The sequence below is a fragment of the Nesoenas mayeri genome, assembly GCF_963082525.1.
Source record: "Nesoenas mayeri genome assembly, chromosome: 5".
Classification (NCBI taxonomy): Eukaryota; Metazoa; Chordata; class Aves; order Columbiformes; family Columbidae; genus Nesoenas; species Nesoenas mayeri.
The window spans coordinates 12,198,583-12,224,924 of record NC_137548.1 but is presented as its reverse complement, the minus strand read 5'-3'; the positions used below and the strand labels follow the sequence as shown (position 1 = coordinate 12,224,924).

Below are 26,342 nucleotides of genomic sequence, written 5' to 3'. Positions count from 1 at the left end.
CCCAAGCAATCCAAGAATGAAGCCACTTTCTATCAAAACTTAAAAACTTGAAGTAACTTTCACCTGGTAGAAATTTGTATTTGAGCTGCAGTATTGTATTTGAGCAGTACTAGAGGACCTGCTGTAAACCAGAATAAAGTATGACTTCTGTTCTCAGAGTGGTTAATCACTGACTCAGTTGTAACTAAATGCACTTTCTTTTCAGCTGCCACACCTATTACTTGTGAGCTGCTGAACAAACAAGTCAAAGTGAGCCCTGACATGGCTATCTTCATCACCATGAATCCTGGCTATGCAGGCAGGTCAAATCTGCCTGACAATTTGAAGAAGTTGTTCCGTAGCTTGGCAATGACAAAACCAGACCGTCAGTTGATTGCCCAGGTCATGTTGTACTCCCAAGGTTTCCGTACAGCTGAAGTGCTTGCCAACAAGATAGTACCGTTCTTCAAGTGAGTAACGAGTTTGGTTTCAATCAGTAAAAATACATCTTGTTCAAAGCAATAATGTACTTTACAACTTACTAAGCACATTGTGCAGCAATCATTTCAAGTAAACAGTGACATTTACTGAGTATTCTGTTGGTCCCCATTAAGAATCGTGTTTTGTCTTTTTTGCTTCTTAGGCTTTGTGATGAACAGCTGTCCTCCCAAAGTCACTATGATTTTGGCTTGAGAGCACTGAAGAGTGTGCTGGTTAGTGCAGGTAATGTGAAGAGGGAGAGGATTCAGAAGATAAAGCGGGAGAAGGAAGAGCGTGGTGAAGTTGTTGATGAGGGAGAAATCGCTGAGAACTTACCAGAGCAAGAGGTAATGCGTGTGTGTACTCTTCTGTGATAAAGTACAGGATGCACATTAAACAAAGGAAATAACTCTACAGTGTTTAGCATTTAGTGTTAAGACATGCAAGCAAAGTAATGTTAGTTACAAAAGGTGGTAATTGGATAGCTTAGAAGCACCAAGTTAAACATGTCTTAGGAGTCCCTGAATCATAGGGAAAAAACTTATTCTTTGGAGTTGGTGCATTCATAACACATATGGCTGCTTGGTTCCTCAGCAGTTAGCATCAGATGCATGGTGAAGAGGTACAAGGAAATTCAGCTGCATAAACTGGAAAACAATAGGAATTCATTGGTCTGATGCTTTATCAATAGTGTTTAGCAAAGTATTCCTTGTTAAACACATTTGATAAAGCAAACTTCAAAAAAAGGTCTTAACCAAAATATAACTCTCTGCAGATCCTGATCCAAAGTGTGTGTGAAACCATGGTACCAAAACTGGTTGCAGAAGATATTCCGTTGCTGTTCAGTCTCCTTTCTGATGTGTTCCCTGGAGTACAGTATCATCGTGGGGAGATGACAGCTTTGCGGGAGGAGCTTAAGAAAGTGTGTCAGGAAATGTACCTTACCTATGGTGATGGAGAAGAAGTTGGTGGCATGTGGGTTGAAAAGGTAAAATATAGAACTGAAAATGTGGAATTGAAACTAATGGATGTATAAGACTAAGCTTTTTATTATGGAAGTGGAAAGCTTTTTCCTTTTTCTTGTCTTAAGAAAGCAATGCAAAGGAGTTTAGATTAACTACTGAAAACTTAATTGGTACATAATTTCTTTTGTCACAGGTTCTTCAACTTTACCAGATCACCCAGATAAATCATGGATTGATGATGGTCGGTCCCTCTGGAAGTGGAAAGAGCATGGCTTGGAGAGTACTGCTGAAAGCCCTCGAACGGCTGGAGGGTGTGGAAGGTGTCGCTCATATTATAGATCCAAAAGCAATCAGCAAAGATCACCTCTATGGTACTTTGGATCCAAACACCAGAGAATGGACAGATGGCTTGTTCACACATGTCCTGAGAAAGTGAGTCTTTAATAGCACAGATGAAGAATGGCCAGTATATTTGTGCCGTGGATATTCTGCCCTTACTGAGTCTTTGTTCTCTACTGCAATAAATATTTCTTTTAATGTAGAATCATAGACAATGTGAGAGGTGAACTACAGAAACGTCAGTGGATTATCTTTGATGGCGATGTAGACCCTGAATGGGTTGAGAACTTGAACTCTGTTTTGGACGACAACAAGCTGCTGACTCTGCCAAATGGAGAACGTCTCAGCCTGCCACCAAATGTAATGTTAACTTTTTTACATGATGTTTACATGCTGTCGTATAAACTTGTTGCTTTTACCTTTATTTGTATTAGCACTCTCCCTCTGTCTCATCACAATCAGAGTAATGCTGATGTCAGGTAGTGGTTTGCTGGAGTTAGGAGCTTTTGTGGAAGCTTACTCTGACTTTGTAAGACAAACTTTGTGGATTATAAAAAAGTCCAAGATAACAGGCAATAATGATGAACTTAACCTTAGAACAGTTTAATGTTGCTGTTGATTATTCAATGGTTAAATACAAAGTGACTTATCTAGAGGGTCTCTTTGGGGATGGTTGTAGTTTTTTTGTTCTGTTTTACTCTTGGTTGGTTGTTTTTACTTCAAACTTTTGTTTTAAATTTCTACTCTTTAGGTGCGTATCATGTTTGAGGTACAGGATCTGAAATACGCCACTTTGGCCACTGTGTCAAGATGTGGCATGGTCTGGTTCAGTGAGGATGTTCTCAGTACAGACATGATATTCAATAACTTCCTGGCCAGACTAAGAAGCATTCCTCTGGATGAAGGTGAGGAGGAAGCTCAGCGCAGGCGAAAGGGCAAAGAAGATGAAGGAGAAGAAGCAGCATCCCCAATGTTGCAGGTATAACTTGGATTACCTTAGCGATAATGTAGTAAGAGCACTCATATGGCAAGTAGTACAACGTGCTTTGAATTTATGACTATCATAGAAAAGCTGACTTCTTCTTTACATCTTTTTTTCTCCTTTTTTTTCTTTTGAAACTATGAAGCATTTCAAGCATTAAACAAAATTATTTCCTGCTGTCTTTGGTAATCAAATGACAAGTAAGTACTTTGAACAGTGTTTTGTCTCCCCCAACAGATTCAGAGAGATGCTGCAACAATAATGCAGCCGTATTTCACATCTAATGGCCTGGTAACCAAAGCACTTGAACATGCTTTCAAGTTGGAGCATATCATGGATCTCACCCGCTTGCGCTGTCTTGGTTCTCTGTTCTCCATGCTGCATCAAGCTTGCCGCAATGTAGCCCAGTACAATGCCAATCATCCAGACTTCCCAATGCAGATAGATCAGCTGGAGCGTTACATCCAGGTAAATACAATATGCTGCTAAGTCACTGCTGTGTTTGATGTGTCAATATAGCAGCTAGATTTAATTTAGTGTTCATTAATTTTTATTCCATTACTCTATAAACAACGACTTCTTTTACTGCATCTTACAGAGATACTTGGTCTATGCAATACTCTGGTCTCTTTCTGGAGACAGTCGTTTGAAAATGAGAGCAGAGCTGGGAGAATACATCAGGAGAATCACCACTGTGCCACTGCCCACTGCACCAAACATACCTATAATTGACTATGAGGTAAACCTTTCTTATGCTAGACGTGTTGCTCTTTTATGTTCTTAGAAGCTGGCTTTAGATTACGGAGATGAAACTGGAAAATAAAACACTAGGCTATCTTAAATTTTACAGTTTCACAGCTCAGTGAACAAACTGCTGGTTTAAAAAAACATATCAAATTCAATGTCACAGACTATTCTGTGGTTTAAACGAATCTCTCTTTTTTTAATTAAGGTTGAGCTATATTCCTATTCTAAATTGTCTCATTGTGTTTTTGTGCCCCTAGGTGTCCATTACAGGTGAATGGGTGCCATGGCAATCCAAGGTTCCTCAAATTGAAGTTGAAACACACAAAGTTGCAGCTCCTGATGTTGTAGTACCAACCCTGGATACAGTTCGCCATGAAGCATTGCTGTATACTTGGCTGGCAGAACACAAACCCCTGGTACTCTGTGGCCCACCAGGTTCTGGAAAGACCATGACCCTCTTCAGTGCTCTCAGAGCCCTACCTGACATGGAGGTACACGAGAGTGCGTGTGTGCTCCACATGTGCGCGAGTTAGAGTAGTAACAAGTTTCTAATTTCTTCAGGGATTAAAGCAGTCTTGATTTAGCACAGAAATCACTTGCTAGCCAGAGTTCAGTGATGCCTCCACCTCAGTCATGTGTTTACATAGCAAAAAGTAAAAACTATGTTGAGCAGAATCTGAATTTCTATCTCATGATACTTAACTAATAACATAACTGAAGATACTTAAGAAGATAACTGAATTTAAATCTCAAGATACTTAACCGAAAAGCTACATTCTTCCTTTGCCATTTTAGCAATACAGAAGCGTTGCTCCATTTAGTAATGTTTAAGAATAGTTCTCATCCCTCATTTTATTTAGGTAGAGTAACAGTTATGTGAAGCTGTGATGATCTGAGTACAAGGTTGGGCAGGAGGCATTGCTGCACAGTAAACAGAGAACCTGCAGTGGGAAATGAACTGTATATGGCCAGATTGCAGGCAGTAACCTGAAATATAAATGAGATATCTACTTCCACTGTGGAAGCCAAACAAACCTGTTTCCAGGACTCCTGATAGGCTCTCTTTCAAGCCTTGGTGTGTTTTACCAATATTTTTTTCACTATTCTCTTTTCAAGGTGGTTGGACTCAACTTTTCTAGTGCTACTACTCCAGAACTACTCTTGAAAACTTTTGATCACTACTGCGAGTACAGGCGTACACCTAACGGAGTGGTGCTGGCTCCTGTGCAGTTAGGAAAGTGGTTGGTGCTCTTCTGTGATGAAATCAACTTGCCAGATATGGATAAGTACGGCACGCAGAGAGTCATATCCTTCATTAGACAGGTTTGTCTTTCTTTGTAATCAACTATATCATAACAGTTATTTTTAGGGAAATACAATATTGTACTGATTTTATTTTACTTTTATTTTTTCATCCAGATGGTGGAACATGGAGGGTTCTATCGTACATCAGACCAGACATGGGTGAAACTGGAGAGAATTCAGTTTGTTGGTGCATGTAATCCACCTACTGATCCTGGAAGAAAACCTCTCTCACATAGGTAATGTATTTACTAAACTCTATATGGCAACAGAATAGGGCTTAAAATTTAGACATTGACTATGTAATCTGTTCTTAATACATTTATTTAACACCAGCCGTGCTGAAGTTGTGTTCCTTGCTTTTGGATTAACTGCTGGTCAGTTCTTATCCTGACAACCAGCCAGTCAGCTCATTGTTACACCTCTCAAATATCCTGTCTAAAATTCTTTGGGTACTTCAGAATGCTTTTTGGTCTGAGTCACTAGGGAGCAATCAAACCAACTGCAGTTACTGCTGATAATTTTGAATCAAGCAGTTACTTTATTTTGGAAAATGATAAAAAGGTACAGGCAGTAATTTGATTTTCTGTGCTATGTACTATACTAATCTTCCAGATTTCTACGACATGTTCCTGTGGTTTATGTGGACTATCCTGGACCAGCTTCGCTTACTCAGATATATGGAACATTCAATCGTGCAATGCTAAGGCTGATCCCGTCACTTCGCACATATGCAGAACCTCTCACTGCTGCTATGGTAGAATTCTACACAATGTCTCAGGTAATTAGTTGGATACAGCCCCAAATTCTGATTAGAAGTCTTCCTTTTATGCTGAATTGCTTAACATGCATTGTTTGCCTTGATATGGTTAATATGTGTGCAAGAACTCAACTAATTACTTGAGTTCTGGTGAAAGCCACTGAATGACACTAGCAAAGTAATATCATGCAGCACAAGACCTTTAAAAATATGGTACAACTTTGGGATGAGGTAACTAATCATATTTGAATTTTTAGGAGAGATTCACTCAAGACACGCAGCCGCACTACATCTATTCTCCTCGTGAAATGACTCGATGGGTGAGAGGTATATTCGAAGCATTAAGACCACTGGAAACTTTACCAGTTGAAGGACTGATCAGGATTTGGGCCCATGAAGCCTTACGTCTCTTCCAAGACAGGTAAAATAAACTTGAGATGGAGGGCCAAAGAAAAAAAGAACGGTGCAAAGAAATTTCCCAGCTCTTCCCAACTCCTTGCCAACTTCCATTAGAAGACCAAACACAAATGTGCTTCATGTTAAATATCTGGGAATACAAATGAGAGTTTTTCCCTTCACCCTAGCTTAACATTACTGGAAGTCCTATCTATGCCAAGCAGAAACTTACTTTGCTGGTAGCACTGCCATGTGATGTGACTATATCTCCTTGCTGCCGAAGATTTGTAGTTACTGACTTTTTTCTTTATCCAGACTTGTAGAAGATGAGGAGAGACGCTGGACTGATGAGAATATTGATATGGTTGCTCTGAAGCACTTCCCCAATATCGACAAAGAAAAAGCTATGAGCAGACCTATCCTATACAGCAACTGGCTGTCAAAGGTAAAAAATATATAATTTGGGAACAACTGAGTGATGCTGCTGTTACGACTACGTTAACCTGATAGTTGATCCCCATCATTTTGTTAAACTGAGCTCTAGGAAGCTCTTACTATGATTATCCGAAGCAAACTCTACCACCATGTTAATAGCTGTTATTCCAAGAATACTGTTGTAAGATCTGCCACAGTAGATAAAGGCAATATTAAATAATATTTCCCAAGAACAGAATAATACTCCCAGAAAGTTGCTTAGTTATTGTTTGTGGAATCTCTTGGATTAAGGCAGTGACCCTTGGACGATGCTCGTATTGTAAATTTTATGGTGGACTGTTTCTTGCAATCGTACATGATCCAGCTGGGCAATCTGTAGAAATCCCACTGAATCAAGGCAAAAGCCCATCTATTCTGCCACCCATCTCTATGATCAATAGCAAATATCTAGGAAAGGCTGTTTAAAATAAACTGGGGGAATGATGGGGGAATAAGTCTTTTGTGCTGCTTCCTAGTCTCTTCAGTTAGTGGCAGCACAGACTCAACCTGTGACAGGTTCAGTAGATAACAGTGTTTAAACCCCATGTCGCTATCTGTAGCACTCTAAAATGTGGACATGTTCCTGTGTAAGTTAAAAAAGTAGTGTTGTTAAGGTTCTTTAGGGGATTGCTACATTAGGTATTCTAATAGTTTTGCTTTCGTCTGCTCGTAAATTGATCCCTAAGAAGAATTCCCATATCTTAAATTCCATACTGTATTGACTGATTCTTATAGGATTATATTCCAGTGGATCAAGAAGAATTAAGAGACTATGTGAAAGCTAGGCTTAAAGTCTTCTATGAAGAAGAACTTGATGTACCACTTGTTCTGTTCAATGAAGTCCTGGATCATGTACTAAGAATTGACCGGTAAGTGGAGACTTCAGCTGCTGCTCACATAAATAGTATTTAGAGACTTGTTTTGAAATAGAGTAGCTCAAGTACAAATTAAGTAAGAATGGAACATGATCCCATTGTTATCCATAGATTGTGTACTTCTGGCTTCCAGGTAGCAGGATCCTAGTTGGAAAGATATGTCAGTTTTGGTAATGATTTGAAGTTCAGATACTCGAGGAAAGTCTTCAGTAAGTTGATAATACTTGATCAAAACATACTGGCTGTTGTGCTTTTTCAGAATCTTCCGTCAGCCACAGGGTCACTTGCTGCTTATTGGAGTCAGTGGAGCAGGGAAAACAACTCTCTCAAGATTTGTTGCCTGGATGAATGGTTTGAGCGTCTACCAAATTAAGGTGGGCATGCTAGTTTCATTTAGCAAAAACTGTTAGTCAAAACTCACACTTCTTAAATATTGATGTCTAAAAAAAAGAAAACATAAAAGCTGAACCAAAATGTTAATAACCAATATTAAATCTTAATAGGTTCACAGAAAATATACAGGTGAAGATTTTGATGAAGACCTTAGGACAGTATTGAGACGTTCTGGCTGTAAAAATGAAAAAATAGCCTTTATAATGGATGAGTCGAATGTATTGGATTCTGGATTTCTGGAGAGAATGAACACTCTCCTAGCCAACGGAGAGGTAGGCAGATTTTAAGTAAATACTTTAAGCACGTTTTTACAACTATAAGCTACAACAAAGCTATCTTTTGAATTAGGTTCCTGGTCTCTTTGAAGGAGATGAATATGCCACCCTCATGACTCAGTGTAAAGAAGGAGCACAGAAAGAAGGTTTAATGTTAGATTCTCATGAAGAACTCTACAAATGGTTCACCAGCCAAGTTATTCGCAATCTCCATGTTGTGTTCACTATGAATCCATCTTCTGAGGGCCTGAAGGACAGGGCAGCTACCTCTCCTGCGCTCTTCAACAGGTAATTGCTGTATATTCCAATATGTATTACAAGGACTGTTAAAACAGTACTTTTGGGGAAGTCTTCATAAATGCTTTGTATTTCAGATGTGTCTTGAACTGGTTTGGAGACTGGTCAACTGAGGCACTGTACCAAGTTGGCAAAGAGTTCACAAGCAAAATGGATCTGGAGAAACCAAATTACGTTGTGCCCGATTACATGCCAGTTGTGTATGATAAGCTGCCACAGCCACCATCGCACAGGGAAGCTATTGTTAATAGTTGTGTATTTGTTCATCAGACTCTCCATCAGGTATGTTTATTACGTTGCTTAACTTGCGTTGATCTCTAGGCCACAGCATCTTGCAGCGGTTTCCTAAAAAGTATGGTCTTTGACATTTGAATGGGTTTTAAACCAGTGCATAATCTACAACCACTTCTTCCCTAAAGGCTAATGCTCGTCTGGCAAAACGAGGAGGCAGAACCATGGCAATCACACCACGCCACTATTTAGACTTCATCAACCATTATGCCAACTTGTTCAATGAGAAACGAAGTGAACTGGAGGAACAGCAAATGCATTTGAATGTTGGTCTTAGAAAAATCAAGGAAACAGTTGATCAGGTACATATGCTTGATACTTTGTCCTTTATAAGATTGAAGTGATTAAGTAGATCCCTGTGGTTAACGTGAATTCTTCCATCTTGCAATCTATCTCAGGTGGAAGAATTGCGGCGTGACCTAAGAATAAAGAGTCAGGAACTGGAAGTGAAGAATGCAGCAGCCAATGACAAGTTGAAAAAGATGGTGAAAGATCAGCAGGAAGCTGAGAAGAAAAAGGTAAAAATCTTTGTTAAACTTCTATGCGTAATAAATTGCTTATATTTACAAAACAGAGCCTACAGAGTGAGTACTGGAAGAAGGTGAATTTCTAAAAAGCAGTATTTTGTCTATGAAACTTCCTTCTAGGTCATGAGCCAGGAGATTCAGGAACAGCTGCACAAGCAGCAGGAGGTCATTGCAGACAAGCAGATGAGTGTGAAAGAAGATCTTGACAAGGTGGAGCCTGCTGTCATTGAAGCTCAGAATGGTATGTTAGCACCTGAAAAGGTCACACTGTGGGACTGGATCTAAAACTGAAGTCTATGGGAATGTGTTTTGATGTAGTCTGAGTTGGTCCTGCCTAACAAAAGTGTGGGCTCTTAATATGGACCTGAACAGTGTTGAAGGAACTCCTTATCTATGAGCTCTGATTTTTGTGCTGTTCGTAGTACTGATCTGACATGATACTCCTATGGCTTGTGGCTTTGTTTCTGGCAGATTGCTCTAGTTATTTATTCAGACTATATATTCATAAAGAAAGCTCATAATCAGAAAGGCTGCTGCCTTATTATTGCACAGACAGCATACAGTCAAGCTGTTCATTTATTAAACTGGATAGAGGAGTCATTGCTTATAATAAAGCTTTAAGTGACTCATTTTTAGACAGCAGAGTAAGTTAAGTTGCCTGTAGCCAGTTGGCAAGTTGACATTCAGAAAAGTTTATCTCATGATACAGTAGTTTGAATGTTATCCACTAGTATCTGCGTCTCTAATAATCTCAAATTCCTTTTGAGATTCTTGATGCATTTTTACTAATCTAAGGTACTTTAATGGACTTTGTTAACAGACTTTTTAGCAGGACCTGTTACGATAGGACAAGGGGTAATGGTTCTAAACTGAAAGAGGGGAGATTCAGGCTAGACCTGGTCAAGATATTTTGTACAATGAGGATGGTGAAACACTGGCACAGATGCCCCATCCCTGGAAACATTCAAGGCCAGGCTGGATGGGGCTCTGAGCAACCTGATCTGCTTGAAGATGTCCCGGCTCATTGCAGGGGGCTTGGACTAGATGACATTTCAAGTTCTTTCCATCCCAAACTGTTCTGTGGTTCTCTAATTCTAACTGTTCTTTTTCTTCCCAATCAACATTCATCATCTTTCTGGCACTGGTTAGCTGTGAAGTCAATAAAGAAACAGCATCTGGTAGAGGTCCGTTCTATGGCTAATCCACCTGCCGCAGTGAAGCTAGCGCTGGAGTCCATTTGCCTACTGCTGGGTGAAAGTACAACTGACTGGAAACAAATACGATCCATCATCATGAGAGAGAACTTCATTCCAACCATTGTTAACTTCTCTGCTGAGGAAATCAGGTAAAGTGCAAGTGTGAATTACTTATGTGAAAAAAATATTCACAAAGATACAGAAGGTCTTAAATGGGCTTTTCTCTCTGTAATGGCTTTAGTACCACTTGACTTCTTTTGAGACTAGTTTACTCCTGCATGTAATGAATGTGTAGGTAGTACAGGAAACAGACTGCTAAAGCAAAGGTGTATTATGCAAACTGGGACAAAACAGCTGCTGCTGAGTAACTTCAGCACATGATTGTAAAGCAGTGTGTTACTTTCCAAAGCCACATTATTAGTTGAAAGTTGTTATGCAGTAATAACAGGCCAGGTTGCCAAGGGCTTTATCCAGGCCAGCCTCCTAGTTGGCTTTGAATCTAAGCAGGAGCTCAGACCGGGGACCTTCTGAATTCCTTTCCAGCCTCAATTTTTTTCTGAGCAAAGTTAACCAATTCCTGAGTGGCTAATCTTAAAATAATTGTTAAATGCCTTTTGCCACCCATAAGCTGTAGTTTCCAAAACAACATCTTGAGCTAATTAAAGCGTCTCAGATACCAGTCAGCAGAACTGCTAGGGAATGATCATGTCAGCTGCAGAAAAAGAGATACTGAACACCTGTGTGCTGACAGTGTACTCCTGCTGTCTCTAAAAACTTTTCCCTTGCAGTGATGCCATCCGGGAGAAGATGAAGAAAAACTACCTATCAAATCCAAGTTACAACTATGAAATTGTAAACAGAGCATCACTGGCCTGCGGACCTATGGTGAAATGGGCAATTGCACAGGTAAAGTTAGTACTGTGAAAAGAATGAGCCTGAAGGCACATAAATAACAGTATCTGAAGGCTCTGCGTTGCTCTGTTCAGCTAAGTATTGCACGATATTTTGCTTCAGATAAATCAGTATAAGGTTCAGATGAATGTTTTTGGGCCCTGTAGTACTGTGCCAGAGAACTAATGGCCAGTTGTGATACAGCTTTTGCCTGCAGACACTGGAGGTAAACAACAGCTTGTCCTTTCTGTATGTACTGTCATTCTAGAGGACAATACAGTTCTCAGCTGGAAGATGCAGGACAAACCTCTTACTGAAACTTAGGCAATCTCTGTCTTTGTCGAGAGTTGAACACACAGGCAGCTCTGTTAAGTTCTTTTAGGGCAGACTACCTGATTAGTTTCTGAAAGGAACCAGCTTTTGGGAAGATGGCCCCAAACTGAGATATCCAAGAATGGTTTTACTTGCTGGTTGGTGTTCAATACAGCAGAACACTTGGCTTGTTAAAACTGTGCCTGCTACGAATGGCATGATGTGAAGAGACTCTTTGGCTTGAATCTTGCCAATAGGTCCTATCTCAATTGTTCTCTGTCTTGGCTATACTAATTTTTTTCCTAAGAAAGGCAGGTTAGCACAGTACTGGCATGGACACCCAGTTAAGTATTAATGCAAAACAGTGCAGTACACTGCTTAATGTGGGCTCAGCCTGTCAGATGACCTTCTGTAAATCTAGAGAGCAGTAAAAGGATCTTGCAAAAAGCAATTACGTATGTGTCTGTGCTTGGTTTAAACAGGAGTCTTGGGGACTGGTCAACAATCCTAAGTTTCTGTTTAGTAGCTATTTATTCTTATACAGGTCACAAGTACCTAAACTTGAAAAGATGCTGTTGATAGTATGTACCTGAATGCTGTGGTTCTTGGTACCACATGTCATTTTAGAAAGTATAAAGGGCTTATTTACTGTTTACAGCTGAACTACGCTGATATGTTGAAAAGAGTGGAACCTCTGCGCAATGAACTGCAGAAGCTGGAGGATGATGCCAAAGACAACCAACAGAAAGCAAATGAAGTGGAGCAGATGATCCGTGATCTTGAGGCCAGTATTGCCCGTTACAAAGAAGAATACGCAGTACTGATTTCGGAGGCTCAAGCGATCAAGGCCGACTTGGCTGCTGTAGAAGCAAAAGTAAGGCTTCTATATATCAGTAATTGTCCATTTTTTAATCTTTGACAGAGATAGAACCATTCTTCAAACGTGTGAACAGACTTCGTTGGTTCCCTTGTGCAGTGCATTTGAGCTGGCTGTTTCATCTCTGGATCTCTCAAAGCTTCTTAAGCTACTGAAACATGACTGGAAACATGAACTAGAAACATGAACTTATATTGCCAGTTGATTAACGAGACAGTCCACATAAGGCTTAAAATAAGTAGAAAGCCTTTAGAAACAGGCATGGATGAAATGTAACTGTAATGTCTTAACTGGAGTTCTTTTTGGTGGGGGTGGGGGAAGAACTTCTCTATGTACTTGATCTGGACATTAGCATGTCACTATTCTGCTAGTACTTAGCACTTCTAAGTTCATCAAGAAAACAGTTAAAACCAACATAATAAATTAACACTGAAGTGAAGAAACACATTTCATTTCATCTGAGCTTTTAAATTTAACTTGGGCCTTGAGTTAATATTTAAGTGTCCCGAGAGACTTGGAATACTAGAGCAATTGATCATCTAAAGAGTCTACTTCACCACTTATTTCTAGGTAAACCGTAGCACAGCTCTTCTGAAGAGTCTTTCTGCCGAACGTGAAAGATGGGAGAAGACAAGTGAAACTTTCAAGAACCAGATGTCCACTATTGCGGGAGACTGCTTACTTTCGGGAGCTTTTATTGCCTATGCTGGCTACTTTGATCAGCAGATGCGTCAGAATCTGTTCACCACATGGTCTCACCATTTGCAACAAGCAAATATCCAGGTAAAGACATGGACGTGATAAGTTAACTGTAAATTGATTTACTGCAACCATTAAAGAAGCTTGAAGATTGCTAAGAATGGAGCTCTTGGAAAATTATAATCTTGTAGAGCTTCATTTACTCAAAATGTCTTCACCAGCTAGCTGGAGAATCTCTTGTCAAATAGTAACTGTATGTACTTATTGCAGTTCCGTACAGACATTGCAAGGACCGAGTACCTGTCCAACGCAGACGAGCGGCTTCGCTGGCAAGCAAGTTCCCTGCCTGCAGACGACCTGTGCACTGAGAATGCCATCATGCTTAAGCGGTTTAATAGGTATTTTGTTCTAAGATGTAGAATTCTAAAGCAACATTTTCACAGCAGGTTGGGTTTTGCATCTATCAAAGAATCACAGTAACTCTTTCAAAGCACTCTTTACTGTTGTGAGAGCTTCTAATGTTTGTAAAAGCTTATCAACTACATGTAAACATAAAAACTCTCATTCATCTTTCCTTGCCTTTTTTGTTATGTTAAAATAAGTTGGCTTGAACTGAAACTATTTTGTTGTCCAAATACAGAATGACCTTCCAAAACTCTGAACTGGAGTAAGTCATTGAGCCTGGCCAACTTATTCCTTCAATATACAAGCTTTTAGAGTTGAGAGTAACAATGCAACCTAAATTCATAAAACTACTTAGAGACTGTCTGTTGTCAAAACTCAAATAATGAAAGTATTTTCTTACTAACTTAGGTATCCATTGATCATTGATCCCTCTGGGCAAGCTACAGAGTTTATCATGAATGAATATAAAGACCGTAAGATAACTCGTACTAGTTTCTTGGATGACGCTTTCAGAAAGAACCTGGAAAGTGCCTTGAGATTTGGTAACCCACTTCTGGTCCAGGTTAGTTGCATGATCATGTGCAAACTATTTAAAATTCTTGAATTCTGTCTGTGTACTGTGATTATTCTGTTAGTAAGATGCAAACAATTTTACTTTCAAACTGTAATTTAACAAGTAACCTAGTACTGAGTGATATGTGAGGTGTTAGTCTGAGAAAAATGATTAGTGACACAGTCAAAAGAAGGTGTTTCCATTTTCCACCGCTTTAAGATCAAATGCTTTTATTTTCAAATGATCCTTCTTTACTTCCACTCTATAAAACTACTTGCAACCTGTCTGTCTTGTTCCTTTGTTCCCTTATGCTATCTCTAGTCAGAGATAATAGCACCTAATATTGCTGGTTATGTAGAATTAAATATACCTTGAGTAGCAGGAAGAAGTTTCAGTAATACAGATGGGCAACTGTAGGAATAGTTGACGTTCATTTCAGATGGATATATATTTCATTTCTTAGTATGGAAAAACAAAGGATTAGCTCACAGATTAGATCAGTAACTGTTGCTTTTGTTGCTGAGAGTAGGGCTTATTATGCATTAGAACTAACACGATAATGACCACTAATAATAGTCCCTTACTGAGATTTTGTATGGTAATAACCTAAACTTTGTACTTGTGTAGCTCAACTAACAAATCTAAAGTGGAAATAACCTTCTGGACGTGAACTGTATTCAAAACCAACTGCAAATTGATTGCTACTAGAGCTTTAAGCCCCAGTTGGATCAGGATTTTTAGTTTGAGATACTTAAAAGAAACAGAATCTCTCAAAACATGTCTGCTTCTAGGATGTGGAGAGCTATGATCCAGTTCTGAACCCTGTTCTTAATCGTGAAGTCCGGAGAACTGGAGGCAGAGTTCTGATTACTCTGGGAGACCAAGATATTGATTTGTCACCGTCCTTCGTTATCTTCCTCTCCACCAGAGATCCAACAGTAAGTAGAACAAAAGGCTGTCCTGTTTGTAGAAATGGTATGTCAGAGAGCTGAGAAAGTTTTTCGTGTTTCCTGTGATAGGTTGAATTCCCACCGGACCTCTGCTCTCGTGTTACATTCGTGAACTTCACAGTAACTCGCAGCAGCTTACAGAGCCAGTGTCTCAATGAAGTCCTGAAAGCTGAAAGACCAGATGTTGATGAAAAACGCTCTGACCTCCTCAAGCTTCAGGGTATGCTTACCAAAATTAAAGTAACTTCCACTTGTTCTAAAAGAATACATTGGTTTTACTCTAGCTGTAGAAATACACACTGAAATAACTTCATAGATTATACTCGTGCTTTTTCAGGATGTCCAATGGTAAAGCATATGCAATTCATAAAGTTCTTAAAAACCAGCACATTTGTACAACATGTAACCTGATTTTTTGTCTAATTAAGGTGAATTTCAGCTGCGCTTGCGTCAGTTAGAAAAATCCCTACTCCAAGCGCTTAATGAAGTGAAGGGACGTATTCTGGATGATGACACCATCATTACTACTCTTGAAAACCTGAAGAAGGAAGCAGCAGAGGTCACTAGAAAAGTAGAAGAGACTGATATTGTCATGCAGGAAGTGGAGACAGTTTCTCAGCAGTACCTGCCTCTTTCTACAGCGTGCAGCAGTATCTACTTTACTATGGAGTCACTGAAGCAGGTAGGATGAGCGCTTCTTCATGCCAGAAGCTTCACGTATTTACTTACCAAAGCTAAATAGGCAGTGCCTAATTCCAGCCCTGGTTGTTGTGTTGCAATCTTGTAGGCATAAGACTTTGATTATCAAAGAGCTGGACTCAACCCATACTCTTGTCTTTCAGATACATTTTCTGTACCAGTACTCTCTCCAGTTTTTCTTGGACATCTATCACAACGTCTTGTATGAGAACCCAAATCTGAAGGGAATTACAGACCATACTCAGCGTCTCTCAATCATCACAAAAGATCTCTTCCAGGTTCAATTTTTTAATTAGTAAATGCACTTAAATAATTTCTGAAGGGTCAGAGTTCAGGGCTTCTTATGTTACTAACTTTACTGTTTTTTGGTAGGTTGCTTTCAACAGAGTGGCGCGTGGCATGCTGCATCAAGACCATATAACATTTGCTATGTTGCTGGCCCGGATTAAACTGAAAGGCACTATTGGGTAAATGTTCTGTTTTCTTGCTTCATTTTAGTTGAAAAAGGGAGGCATGTCTTGAAGACACGTAGCTAAAATCTTTTCTCTTAATATTAGGGAACCTACATATGATGCAGAATTCCAGCACTTCTTGAGAGGGAAGGAAATTGTACTAAACACTTCATCTCTCCCGAAAATCAATGGTTTGACTGTAGAACAAACAGAAGCAATGATGAGGTTGAGCTGCCTGCCTGCGTTTAAGGATCTTGTGTCAAAAGTTCAAGCTGATGAGGTAAGTGTTGGCTGGGGTTTGTTTCTGCACTAAACTACCTGGTTATAAATTTAGTAGGTGTCTGCTTTAAGAGCTTGACATGTACAGGTAATCTCTCCTAGTATGAGAAGGGAAGCCTTACAGATTAACTAGTTGTAGTTGTTAATGTCCTTGCGTCATTTGTAATCAAGCTATGAAACTTCAGTTGTAAATACTGGCACTGTTCATCACTCAGCCTTAGAAGCAGCTTAGTCACCCCTCCATTTTTCCAGTTTTGCAGTTGGCTTTGGTTCCTGTGGTAGAAGAGAGGGTGATACTGCAGCTTTTACTGCATCACTGTTGTGTGATAATTGTTCAGTAGAGGGGAGCAGCCATAGCCCTACATAACATCATTATGGTGGGCTCTTGGGCATTAGTATTTCAAATAAATTTGGGTAGTGGTCAGCTGCTCAACACTTTGCTTCTCATGATGTGGTCTAAGAATACATCTGTGTCCTTACTGTGAAACTACATGTTCCAAAATATGTCCACATCTTCAAATAGTACTTGTTTGATTACCCTGTCTAGTTTTTATATTAGAAGTTGAATTCTCTTTGCAACATCTAATTTTCATAGAATCATAGAATGGTTTGGCTTGGAAGGGACCTTGAAAGGTCACCTAGTCCAACCCCCGTGCAATGAGCAGGGACATCTTTAAGCAGATCAGGTTGCTCAGAGCCCAGTCCATCCTGGCCTTGAAATTTTTCTCAAACTCTTCAACCAGGGTTAAAGTGTTGTATCGCTTGGGCTGAGACTTGGTAGAGGTCTGTAGGTTTGGAGGTGCTGGAGGCAATGCAGAATTAGAGGATGTTAGTGAAATTACTGGACACATCTAAAGAAAAACAAAACATAATTTGAGTTTTACATGTGGAGGGTTTTTTTTAACCACAGAACTTGGAGAAATTCATTTGATGAAACATGAGTCAAGAGCTTACTAAATGTGCTGGTCATATGGCAGGCTTGCTCAAGGAAACATTCAGACACTTTACATATGAAACACTCAAACCATTTCTATCTAGAAACCTTGGAAAGGACAAAACTAGGTTAAGTGTCAGATAATATTTGGGGCTAAGTTTAATGTTTGACTTTATTTCATTAATATAACAGTGCTTCTGTTTTAACAGTGTTGTCTGTGTCTTATTTATTAAGACTTACTCATAGATGGAAGCTCAAAAGTTTTATCTGATACTCCATGTAAATTTTTATTCTGAAAATTGGTAATAACATGTGAGCATTAAATTGGAAAAATCTTCTAAACATCTGCATTTCATTGTTTAAACATTTAGCTATTTATTAGAATTTTTAGAGATGTGTTTACAAATGAAAGGCTAGTAGAGCTTGGACTGTACCAAGTTTAGCCATACCCCAGCAATCTTTGTTTTCTACTGCAAGTTGGTGTGTAGCTGAATGCTTCTGCAGTACGTTAAATTTTATGGCTGAGATTAAACCTCTCTGTTGCACCATGAACAGGGCCTGCGCCTTGCAGGAGATATGTGATGCGAGGAAACTCCATTTCAAATTCTTTCCATTTTCTTTCAATATAGCAATTCTGTATCTGGCTGGATAGCAGTTCACCAGAGCAGACTGTACCATACCTTTGGACTGAAGAAAGACCTTCAAGTAAGTTAAGTCGCACTATTTTCCACACCAGTGCTAGTGAAATTACTTTATTCTAAGTAGAATTACTAGGATTTTAAAGCGATTCTGAAGTAGAATTTTAATATGGACCTTAATGCCTGGGAAAACCATATAGTTGAAACTGTGGAAGAACCTGAAATCTGGTGTTTATGGGTTGTTGTTGTTTGTTGTTTTTTTTAAGGCAGACTTCTGTTAGCAGCGGTCACTGTACTTGGTTCCTACACCTTAACCCGTGATCTGGTCTTCCACTGGGGGTGAAATATAGTTCCACAATCTCATAAGATTGCATAGTAGTTTGGAATAACCTTAGTCATTGCAAATCTGGATGCGGCACAATACTCTCAAAATCTGCAAGAGAGAGATTGTCTGAGGACAGCATAGAATGCAGTTGTATCTAAGGACAAAGTCTTAATTCTTGCTGTTAGTTGTCAGTCCTTATTTGTTAAGAGTTAGAATTTAAAGATAACTTGCCCTTCAGTTCCTGCCCTGAAAGGTAACCATAGGAAGTGTTTGCTGTCTGTGATCATTCAGGGCTCATTCCTGTAGTTTGCTTTCTAAATTAAGGATTCTAAGCTTCTCTTTACTAGCTACGATAAAGCTGCTTGACCATTAACTGAAGCAATACTTAGTTATCTATCCTGTCTGTGCTAGACAAGTATATAATATTTCAAATTCTACTAGAATGCCGTATTATTGAAAGAGTGAGAAGAAGTGATCTATTTTCTCTGGAAGGTAAAATCACTTCATGGCACTAGTAAATTTTGTAAACCAGTAGCATTTCAGTAAAATCCAGAAGCATCATACCAAGGTAGGCTTTTAAAGGGCTCACAACATGAGCAATTGAGCAGGTAGCTAAAATGTCACAGAAGACAAACTAACTGAAGACAAGTTTATTTTGACTGTCCAAGTGAAGATAGTGTACAAGCATTCCATTTGCAACAGATCTTTGAAAGGGGTAACTAGTTCTCTGAGCATCTAGTCCTCAGAACAAGTTGGAAAAACTTGAATGGAGAATTGAAAAGAAGGAGGCGTTGAGGATGGTTTTCTTACCTGTCCATCTTAATCTTGTCTCATCTTTTCAGCTCCTATCGGCCAGGCCATTCATCGCTTGCTTCTGATCCAGGCTTTCCGTCCAGATCGTTTGTTGGCAATGGCACATACCTTTGTTTCTACAAATCTTGGAGAGTCTTTCATGTCTATTATGGAGCAGCCTTTAGATCTGACGCATATCGTAGATACAGAGGTAACTTGCTTGTTTTTGAAAGGCTAAAATCCCAAGGTAATGTTTAGTGCCACCTTGCGTGAATTCTGTAGCGAGTAAAGCTCTTCACTGGAACATTTCTTCCACTTACCCTCCTTACAGGTAGGAGTGGATTGTTTTACTATTTGCTAATGTAAAACTAAGAGTAGCATAAATGTCTTTAGCTAGCCAGAAGGAAGACAGACTGAGCTTACTGCATTATCGTATTGATGTAGTGACTGATTCATATCCTTTTAAACTTCTTGGACAACAGGTGAAACCTAATACCCCTGTGCTGATGTGTTCAGTGCCTGGTTACGATGCCAGTGGTCACGTTGAAGACCTTGCAGCTGAGCAGAATACACAGATTACTTCTATTGCTATTGGTAAGAACATACCTTATTTCATAAAGCATAAATTAAATTATTAGCAGTAAGAGCTTTAGCAACCCTTTCTGTCTTTTAGGTTCTGCTGAAGGGTTTAACCAAGCAGATAAAGCAATAAACACAGCAGTGAAATCTGGAAGGTAAGTTCTGTCTCCTTGTAAATGGGTAAATGGGAGAGAAGGGGTAGGTAATCTATTGGCTAAATAGATAAAACTGTGAGTTAAAAAAATTGGGACTATCTTCTCAGCTGAAATTTGTAATAACTTAAGCACAGCTGTTCATAACTATTTGATACAACCTACTTCTCTTGAAAATATTTATATCTGCAGAGCAGGAAGGTCAGCACATTTACAATAGACAGTAACTGATTCTATGTAGAAGACAGGTTTAAAAGAGGGAGGGAAATCTGTAGCATTAATATCATATTCTGTTACTGTTTGTGGTGATCATAGCCAGGATCCATAAGCTGTACACTAAAAGTGCTTGTTCTGTTTCAAAACTTCACAGATGGGTAATGCTGAAGAATGTTCACCTGGCTCCTGGCTGGCTTATGCAACTGGAAAAGAAGCTGCATTCCCTACAACCCCATGCTTGCTTCAGACTCTTCCTCACCATGGAGATTAATCCAAAGGTAACACTGATATGAAATTTTATCCTTTGTAGATAAACCAGCTTGCAGAGCCAAGAGCGCTGCCCAGGGAAGGTTTTCTCATTACTGCAATTCTGCATTAAAGAAAAAGGAGAATAGATGCTTCTCAGCATAGTAACTAGCCTTGGTTTCTTGTAACTTAATTGTAGCTGAAAAATTCATACCATTCCTTTTGCTGCTTCACCTACCCTCCAAAAGAAAGGCAGGACTTCACTGTGTGAAGTTAATGGAAGCTTTTAAGAGGGATTTAGTTTAGTGAACGCTAAAGGAGCTGAATTTGAGTTTATTGATCTTTTCTAGGTGCCAGTGAATTTGCTACGTGCCGGACGAATCTTTGTGTTTGAACCTCCTCCTGGTGTAAAGGCGAACATGCTGAGGACTTTCAGTAGCATTCCAGTTTCTAGAATGTGCAAGGTAAGGCTGCGGTTTGTGTAGATGAAACAAAATGTCAGAACGTGTTCATTAAAAATCTTACTTTGCATGATAAAGCCTCAACTTCTAAGATGTGCATAGAATGTTTTGTTCCCATAGAAGTAAGTAATAGTTGCTGCTTCTATTGGTAGAATGTGTTCAGTTTTGGTAGCAATCTAGCATTAAATCTGGTATTTTCTAGCCTTTTAGCAGGCTCTGATTTTTATCAGTTCACTTGAGTAATAGCTGTATTTATATTTTTTTCTCTTCACTTCCTAGTCTCCAAACGAGCGTGCTCGTTTATATTTCCTCCTCGCCTGGTTTCATGCCATTATTCAAGAGCGCTTGCGCTATGCTCCACTGGGTTGGTCCAAGAAGTATGAATTTGGAGAATCTGATCTGAGATCTGCCTGTGACACAGTAGATACGTGGCTGGATGATACAGCAAAGGCAAGTAGTCTTGTGTACTTAGGTATAGGTAATACTGAGATTACTTAAGATCTTCAGTAAGGCAGTCTGTTCTGGAAATATTTAGTAGGTTAAATAAGGAGCCACAAGTAACGTGATGGCAATTTAACTTGGTTTTTGAATTAAATTCCTCAATCAGAGGAGAATTGAAAAGGATTGTTTCCTGCTAATCACATTGCATTTTACTTACAGGGTCGCCAGAACATTTCACCTGATAAAATCCCCTGGTCTGCATTAAAGACACTGATGGCACAGTCTATCTATGGAGGTCGCATCGATAATGAATTTGATCAGCGTCTGTTAAACACTTTCTTGGAACGTCTGTTCACCACTTTAAGTTTTGATAGTGAATTCAAACTGGCTTGCAAAGTTGATGGGCACAAAGATATTCAGATGCCGGATGGAATCAGGTATCATTTTTTCCTTATCCTGATCTCTATGTACAAGTTCTCTATTTTTAAATTTAGGAAAAAAAAATAACACTCAGAATCCTTAAAGTATCTCTGTGCTGGAGTTTACCTGTGTAAATTTGTCTCAGGCAAAGAATTACCTTGCCATTCTAATAGGGGAAGCCTTCTAATGAATATTAAAACTCTGACTTGCAGACGTGAAGAATTTGTCCAGTGGGTTGAGATGCTGCCCGATACACAAACACCGTCATGGCTGGGCCTGCCAAATAATGCAGAGAAAGTTCTTCTCACCACACAAGGTAAAACCAGAACTTTAACAGTATCTTACACAGACTACCAGGCTTTTTAACTAAAAAGCAGAAGAGAAATAGAAATCTTGCTGAAGAGTTGATAGCTTTCCCCTCCTCTCTCAACATCGTTGGTTTAGCTTCTGCAGTTGAGCAGACCAGAAAGTGACCAGAGGCTTGTGAATTTTTTTTAAAAAAAAGGCAGTTACATTCAGGTTTCCTGATGCAAACTCCCATCTTGATTCTGGAAAGCTTTATTACCAGCTGGGCAGTTCTAAGTCTTAAGTCTAAGGAAAAAGTCCTAGTTCTTGCATGTTAGTAGGATGTTTTCATCTTGATGAAAACTGCGGCTCTGACCGACGGCATGTCTTCCGATTTAGGCATAGATATGATCAGTAAAATGCTGAAAATGCAGATGCTAGAGGATGAGGATGATCTAGCTTATGCAGAAACTGAGAAGAAGACAAGAACTGATTCTACATCAGATGGTCGCCCGGCCTGGATGAGAACACTGCACACCACAGCCTCTAATTGGCTTCACCTTATCCCACAAACTCTGAACCATCTGAAGCGGACTGTGGAAAACATTAAGGTAAGAAGGAAGCTTCGTGTACCGTGGGCATAGCAAGTGCACAAATTCTGGTGCATTGGAACAAATGCATTGTGATTTACAAGTGCTGATTAAACTGTTGAGGGCAACAATGGAGCCTGTATCAGCGCCGATTCTTACTGCCATAGCTATGTAATGCCCCACTGGGTTCTTCTCAGGCTCTTGCAGGTTGGTTTATATCTTCTGGGGATTATTTGAAGAAATACCATGGCAAACTGTCTATCAAGGGTACTGCTTCTGGAGCTTCTCTGTGCTGAGGTAGCAATAAACAAGTGCTTCTTGTAGTACAGCTAGTGCATATTAATTACTGCTAAAATTTAGTGATTGTTAGTAGGGGAAGATTGAGCAGCAGCTTCTGCTAACTGGGAACAGAAGTTGCGAGAGCTGGAGGAAACTTAAGGTCTGAACAGTAGCACCCTAAGCTCTAACTCACAAAAATAAGCTCTCCAGTTGAATGTGCCCACAATTGCCTAACAGTTTCTAAATACTTACTCTGGGATAGTAGGTGAGAACCATTTGTTGCTCATTAAAAGAAATGAAGATTAGAAGGAGCTGCAGCAGGCACCCTGCATTAATTGTTCAACTAAGATTTTGTTGCTTCTCCAAGGAAGAGGAGATTGTTGGTTGTAAAACACTGTGCAATCACAGACTGCATATTCATGTGTAATGGTTGTAGTCACAGTGCCACTGGTCAGTCCATCCAGGATTTTGGGGTTGCTTTTGGTAGCAGTTTTCCAGCAAGAATTTTGCACTTTGATCTGCAACTTGCTTTCATTGTTTTGGCCATCCAGGATCCTTTGTTCCGATTCTTTGAGAGAGAGGTGAAAATGGGAGCTAAGCTGCTTCAGGATGTTCGTCAGGACCTTGCAGATGTGGTTCAAGTGTGTGAAGGAAAAAAGAAACAAACCAACTATTTGCGAACACTTATAAATGAACTGGTGAAAGGTATGCTAAATCAAATTAGCATTTTCCCCATGCTCTCTTTGCCTCTTGTGCTCTGTGAGTTGCTATGCTTAGCAGCTTAAAAAAATGCAGGAAAACTGGCATTGAGTTTACCATTTAACACAAGCAATGCTTTTGAGTTCAGCATCAAATTCCAGTTGATTTGGTTTGGGATTTCAAGTTGAGGTAGCTAATATTAGGCTTTTTGTACTGTTTGTATGAGCAGTTTAATTTCTAAGCTGAAATCTTAGTAAATTCTTTCAGTCTCTGAACTGTGATGGGACAAAGTTATTTGTACCACAAAGTGAGTAATATTGCTCCTATAAAATCTTCTAGAAAACATTCAAGTTCTCTAAACTTCTGTTTCAAGATTGTACATAGATGTGGAATTTTCACAGGCACCCTGTTTCTAGTACTGCCTGAAGATCTGCTGTCTGCTTTGAACAAAAGCATTTCCTAAAACACAGATACTTGACCTCTTCAGGTTTTTTCTAAGAACTCAAATCATCACAAAACTTGAAGATCAATTACTGCAGTATATAGCTGTGTGTAACTGAAGTTGCTGTTGCAGGGTTTCTGTAGCTGGATGGCATTTTAAATAAACACTAGACCTAAAGGCCATTTAGTTTTTAATATTTGAAAGTGCTTTCGCTAACTGGGGAGCCTTGTAAGATAAAGGCTGATATCCTGGTCCAGGCCTTAAATGGCTGTTGGGGAAAGTAGTGAATTGTCAAAATAGCGTGTTAATTCTAACTTGTATGTAAACAAAACTTAATTCTAATCACATTTTTTGTAGGTATTTTGCCTCGTAGCTGGTCTCATTACACAGTGCCAGCTGGTATGACTGTTATTCAGTGGGTGTCCGACTTCAGCGAGCGCATTAAGCAGCTGCAGAGTATTTCCCAGGCAGCTGCTTCTGGTGGAGCAAAAGAACTAAAGGTACCTTGTGCTGACTTCTAGAGGTTATTGGTGGAGCTGTGTAACCACCTCATGTGGTCTTTACATGAAGGCTTCTAAATAGTTCCTCAGGCAAAACAACTTCAGTCAGTGTTCTTTGAAATATGTTTGTAAATACTCTTGAGTATCTCCTGATCGCAAAATGGGGAGGCTTAGCAGGCTAACTGTATATACAGATTAGAGGAAAATCTAGTGTTTTAGAGTGACACAAGAACAATGAGCAGTTTGCTGAAGTGATGTTGATGATAATCATTAATTAATACTGCAGCTGATATACTTACTTTGAATTTTTTCCTCCTTGATTAGAACATCCACGTGTGTCTCGGTGGCCTGTTTGTACCAGAGGCCTATATTACTGCTACAAGACAATATGTTGCCCAAGCAAACAGTTGGTCCCTTGAAGAACTCTGTCTCGAGGTCAATGTCACAACTACACAGAACGCAGTACTGGATGCGTGCAGTTTTGGAGTCACAGGTAAACTTAGCAGAATGAAGGGGTCCTTGCTCCAAGATATTTTCAGAAGCTTCTGGTATTAAATGGGCTATATCAGATAAAAAAGATCATATAATTGCGAAACCTTAAACACAATTTCTGAAGTTGTTTAAAGAGTAGTTTGACATTAGTCAGTAGAGATGTACTTCTAATGCTAATAAATCTCAAGACTCGGGGCAGTAGATATTTAAGCAGCACTGAATAGTCTGTCTGCTACAACCTCTTCATTTTGTGGTATGGAACACCTCTCATTTAGTCGACTTAGCCATTAAATGTCACGTAGGGAGACAATCTTCATCTGAATGTATGCAAGCTCTGAGAACTCTAAAGTATATTTCAATTTACAGGCCTGAAGCTTCAGGGAGCTACATGCAGTAACAACAAGCTGTCACTTTCGAATGCTATTTCAACTGTACTGCCCATTACACAGCTTCGCTGGATCAAGCAGACAAATGCTGATAAAAAAGCAAATGTTGTAAGTATTGATAAGATCATTAGATCTATGTAGTCTTTTTTTTTTCAGAAACTTTATGGATACTTTTATTGAGCACCACAAATGAAATTGTTCTTTTCTATTATTCTCAGTGTCAGCTGGTACCTAAATTCTGAGCTAGCAGCAAACAGACCAAGCATTGACTAGGTCTTTCCTTTACAGGTAGATAAAGAGAGAAGCATCTAAAAATACTAATGCTGTTCAGGCCAAAACTTGAATTTATACCTATAAAGAAGGTTGCACTGTAGGTGAATTTATTAAGCCTGAGGTTTTTCTCATATTTTGAGTATTAAGTTATCTGAGACTAAATTCCTCTCTCATAAATACTGTGTAGTCTTATAGAAACTTAATATACTCTTCAGCTATATTGCACAACTCTTCTGTATTTCTGTTTTTCCCCAGGTTACTTTACCAGTTTATCTGAACTTCACTCGTGCTGATCTGATTTTCACGGTTGACTTCGAAATTGCTACCAAGGAAGATCCTCGTAGCTTTTATGAACGTGGTGTTGCGGTTCTCTGCACTGAGTGATTTGTTTTCATTGGTAATGCTGTAGTAATTGTCAGTCTTCTATGTAGTATTCACCCATATCTTTGTAACCTGGTCAGGTTGTCAGATGGATTTGTGTTAAGTTGACTAGGAAGAATGAGGACAGTGCATTGGAAAGCTGATAGGCTAGAGTTCTTTGAAGGAAAATTGGATGAGATTTTTAGACAGTTAATAGTAGATGTGGTATTTGATGGCTCATGCTATATAAAATAAAACCTGTAGCAAGACTTCTGACTCTGTGGAAATCTAATTCCTGTGGTGATTTTTTTTTTTGTCTGGAAAACTATGCCTATGGTCTTTTGAGGGAATAACAAGTGTCACCAGGACAACAAGTGAGTCAGTATTCAAGCATATTGTTAACCTTCACACAGCTCACTCAGCAGCTGGTTCAGCAA

The 26,342-nt window shown here is 39.4% G+C and overlaps 1 protein-coding gene across 1 annotated transcript in view; it reads left to right on the top strand.

The window, feature by feature from the left end:
- Window positions 1-26,191, top strand: part of DYNC1H1 (dynein cytoplasmic 1 heavy chain 1) — a 44,137-nt gene extending 17,946 nt beyond the window's left edge. Inside the window, exons 30-78 of the mRNA XM_080344804.1 lie at window positions 206-449; window positions 623-806; window positions 1,235-1,447; window positions 1,618-1,856; window positions 1,967-2,123; window positions 2,515-2,742; window positions 2,983-3,213; window positions 3,344-3,484; window positions 3,750-3,983; window positions 4,609-4,815; window positions 4,912-5,033; window positions 5,410-5,575; window positions 5,812-5,975; window positions 6,266-6,395; window positions 7,160-7,293; window positions 7,559-7,673; window positions 7,803-7,964; window positions 8,041-8,255; window positions 8,342-8,546; window positions 8,684-8,857; window positions 8,954-9,073; window positions 9,203-9,323; window positions 10,232-10,427; window positions 11,067-11,184; window positions 12,140-12,355; window positions 12,929-13,141; window positions 13,328-13,455; window positions 13,871-14,024; window positions 14,807-14,953; window positions 15,035-15,185; window positions 15,394-15,647; window positions 15,808-15,942; window positions 16,037-16,131; window positions 16,222-16,396; window positions 17,959-18,034; window positions 19,135-19,295; window positions 19,567-19,678; window positions 19,758-19,818; window positions 20,186-20,309; window positions 20,628-20,741; window positions 21,018-21,188; window positions 21,399-21,616; window positions 21,812-21,915; window positions 22,284-22,495; window positions 23,305-23,458; window positions 24,252-24,394; window positions 24,719-24,887; window positions 25,253-25,380; window positions 25,801-26,191. Coding sequence (XP_080200930.1) covers window positions 206-449; window positions 623-806; window positions 1,235-1,447; window positions 1,618-1,856; window positions 1,967-2,123; window positions 2,515-2,742; window positions 2,983-3,213; window positions 3,344-3,484; window positions 3,750-3,983; window positions 4,609-4,815; window positions 4,912-5,033; window positions 5,410-5,575; window positions 5,812-5,975; window positions 6,266-6,395; window positions 7,160-7,293; window positions 7,559-7,673; window positions 7,803-7,964; window positions 8,041-8,255; window positions 8,342-8,546; window positions 8,684-8,857; window positions 8,954-9,073; window positions 9,203-9,323; window positions 10,232-10,427; window positions 11,067-11,184; window positions 12,140-12,355; window positions 12,929-13,141; window positions 13,328-13,455; window positions 13,871-14,024; window positions 14,807-14,953; window positions 15,035-15,185; window positions 15,394-15,647; window positions 15,808-15,942; window positions 16,037-16,131; window positions 16,222-16,396; window positions 17,959-18,034; window positions 19,135-19,295; window positions 19,567-19,678; window positions 19,758-19,818; window positions 20,186-20,309; window positions 20,628-20,741; window positions 21,018-21,188; window positions 21,399-21,616; window positions 21,812-21,915; window positions 22,284-22,495; window positions 23,305-23,458; window positions 24,252-24,394; window positions 24,719-24,887; window positions 25,253-25,380; window positions 25,801-25,929 — 7,964 coding nt within the window. The 3' untranslated portion in view covers window positions 25,930-26,191. The remainder of the gene's footprint in view (window positions 1-205; window positions 450-622; window positions 807-1,234; window positions 1,448-1,617; window positions 1,857-1,966; window positions 2,124-2,514; window positions 2,743-2,982; window positions 3,214-3,343; window positions 3,485-3,749; window positions 3,984-4,608; window positions 4,816-4,911; window positions 5,034-5,409; window positions 5,576-5,811; window positions 5,976-6,265; window positions 6,396-7,159; window positions 7,294-7,558; window positions 7,674-7,802; window positions 7,965-8,040; window positions 8,256-8,341; window positions 8,547-8,683; window positions 8,858-8,953; window positions 9,074-9,202; window positions 9,324-10,231; window positions 10,428-11,066; window positions 11,185-12,139; window positions 12,356-12,928; window positions 13,142-13,327; window positions 13,456-13,870; window positions 14,025-14,806; window positions 14,954-15,034; window positions 15,186-15,393; window positions 15,648-15,807; window positions 15,943-16,036; window positions 16,132-16,221; window positions 16,397-17,958; window positions 18,035-19,134; window positions 19,296-19,566; window positions 19,679-19,757; window positions 19,819-20,185; window positions 20,310-20,627; window positions 20,742-21,017; window positions 21,189-21,398; window positions 21,617-21,811; window positions 21,916-22,283; window positions 22,496-23,304; window positions 23,459-24,251; window positions 24,395-24,718; window positions 24,888-25,252; window positions 25,381-25,800) is intronic.
- The last annotated feature ends 151 nt before the right edge of the window (window positions 26,192-26,342 follow it).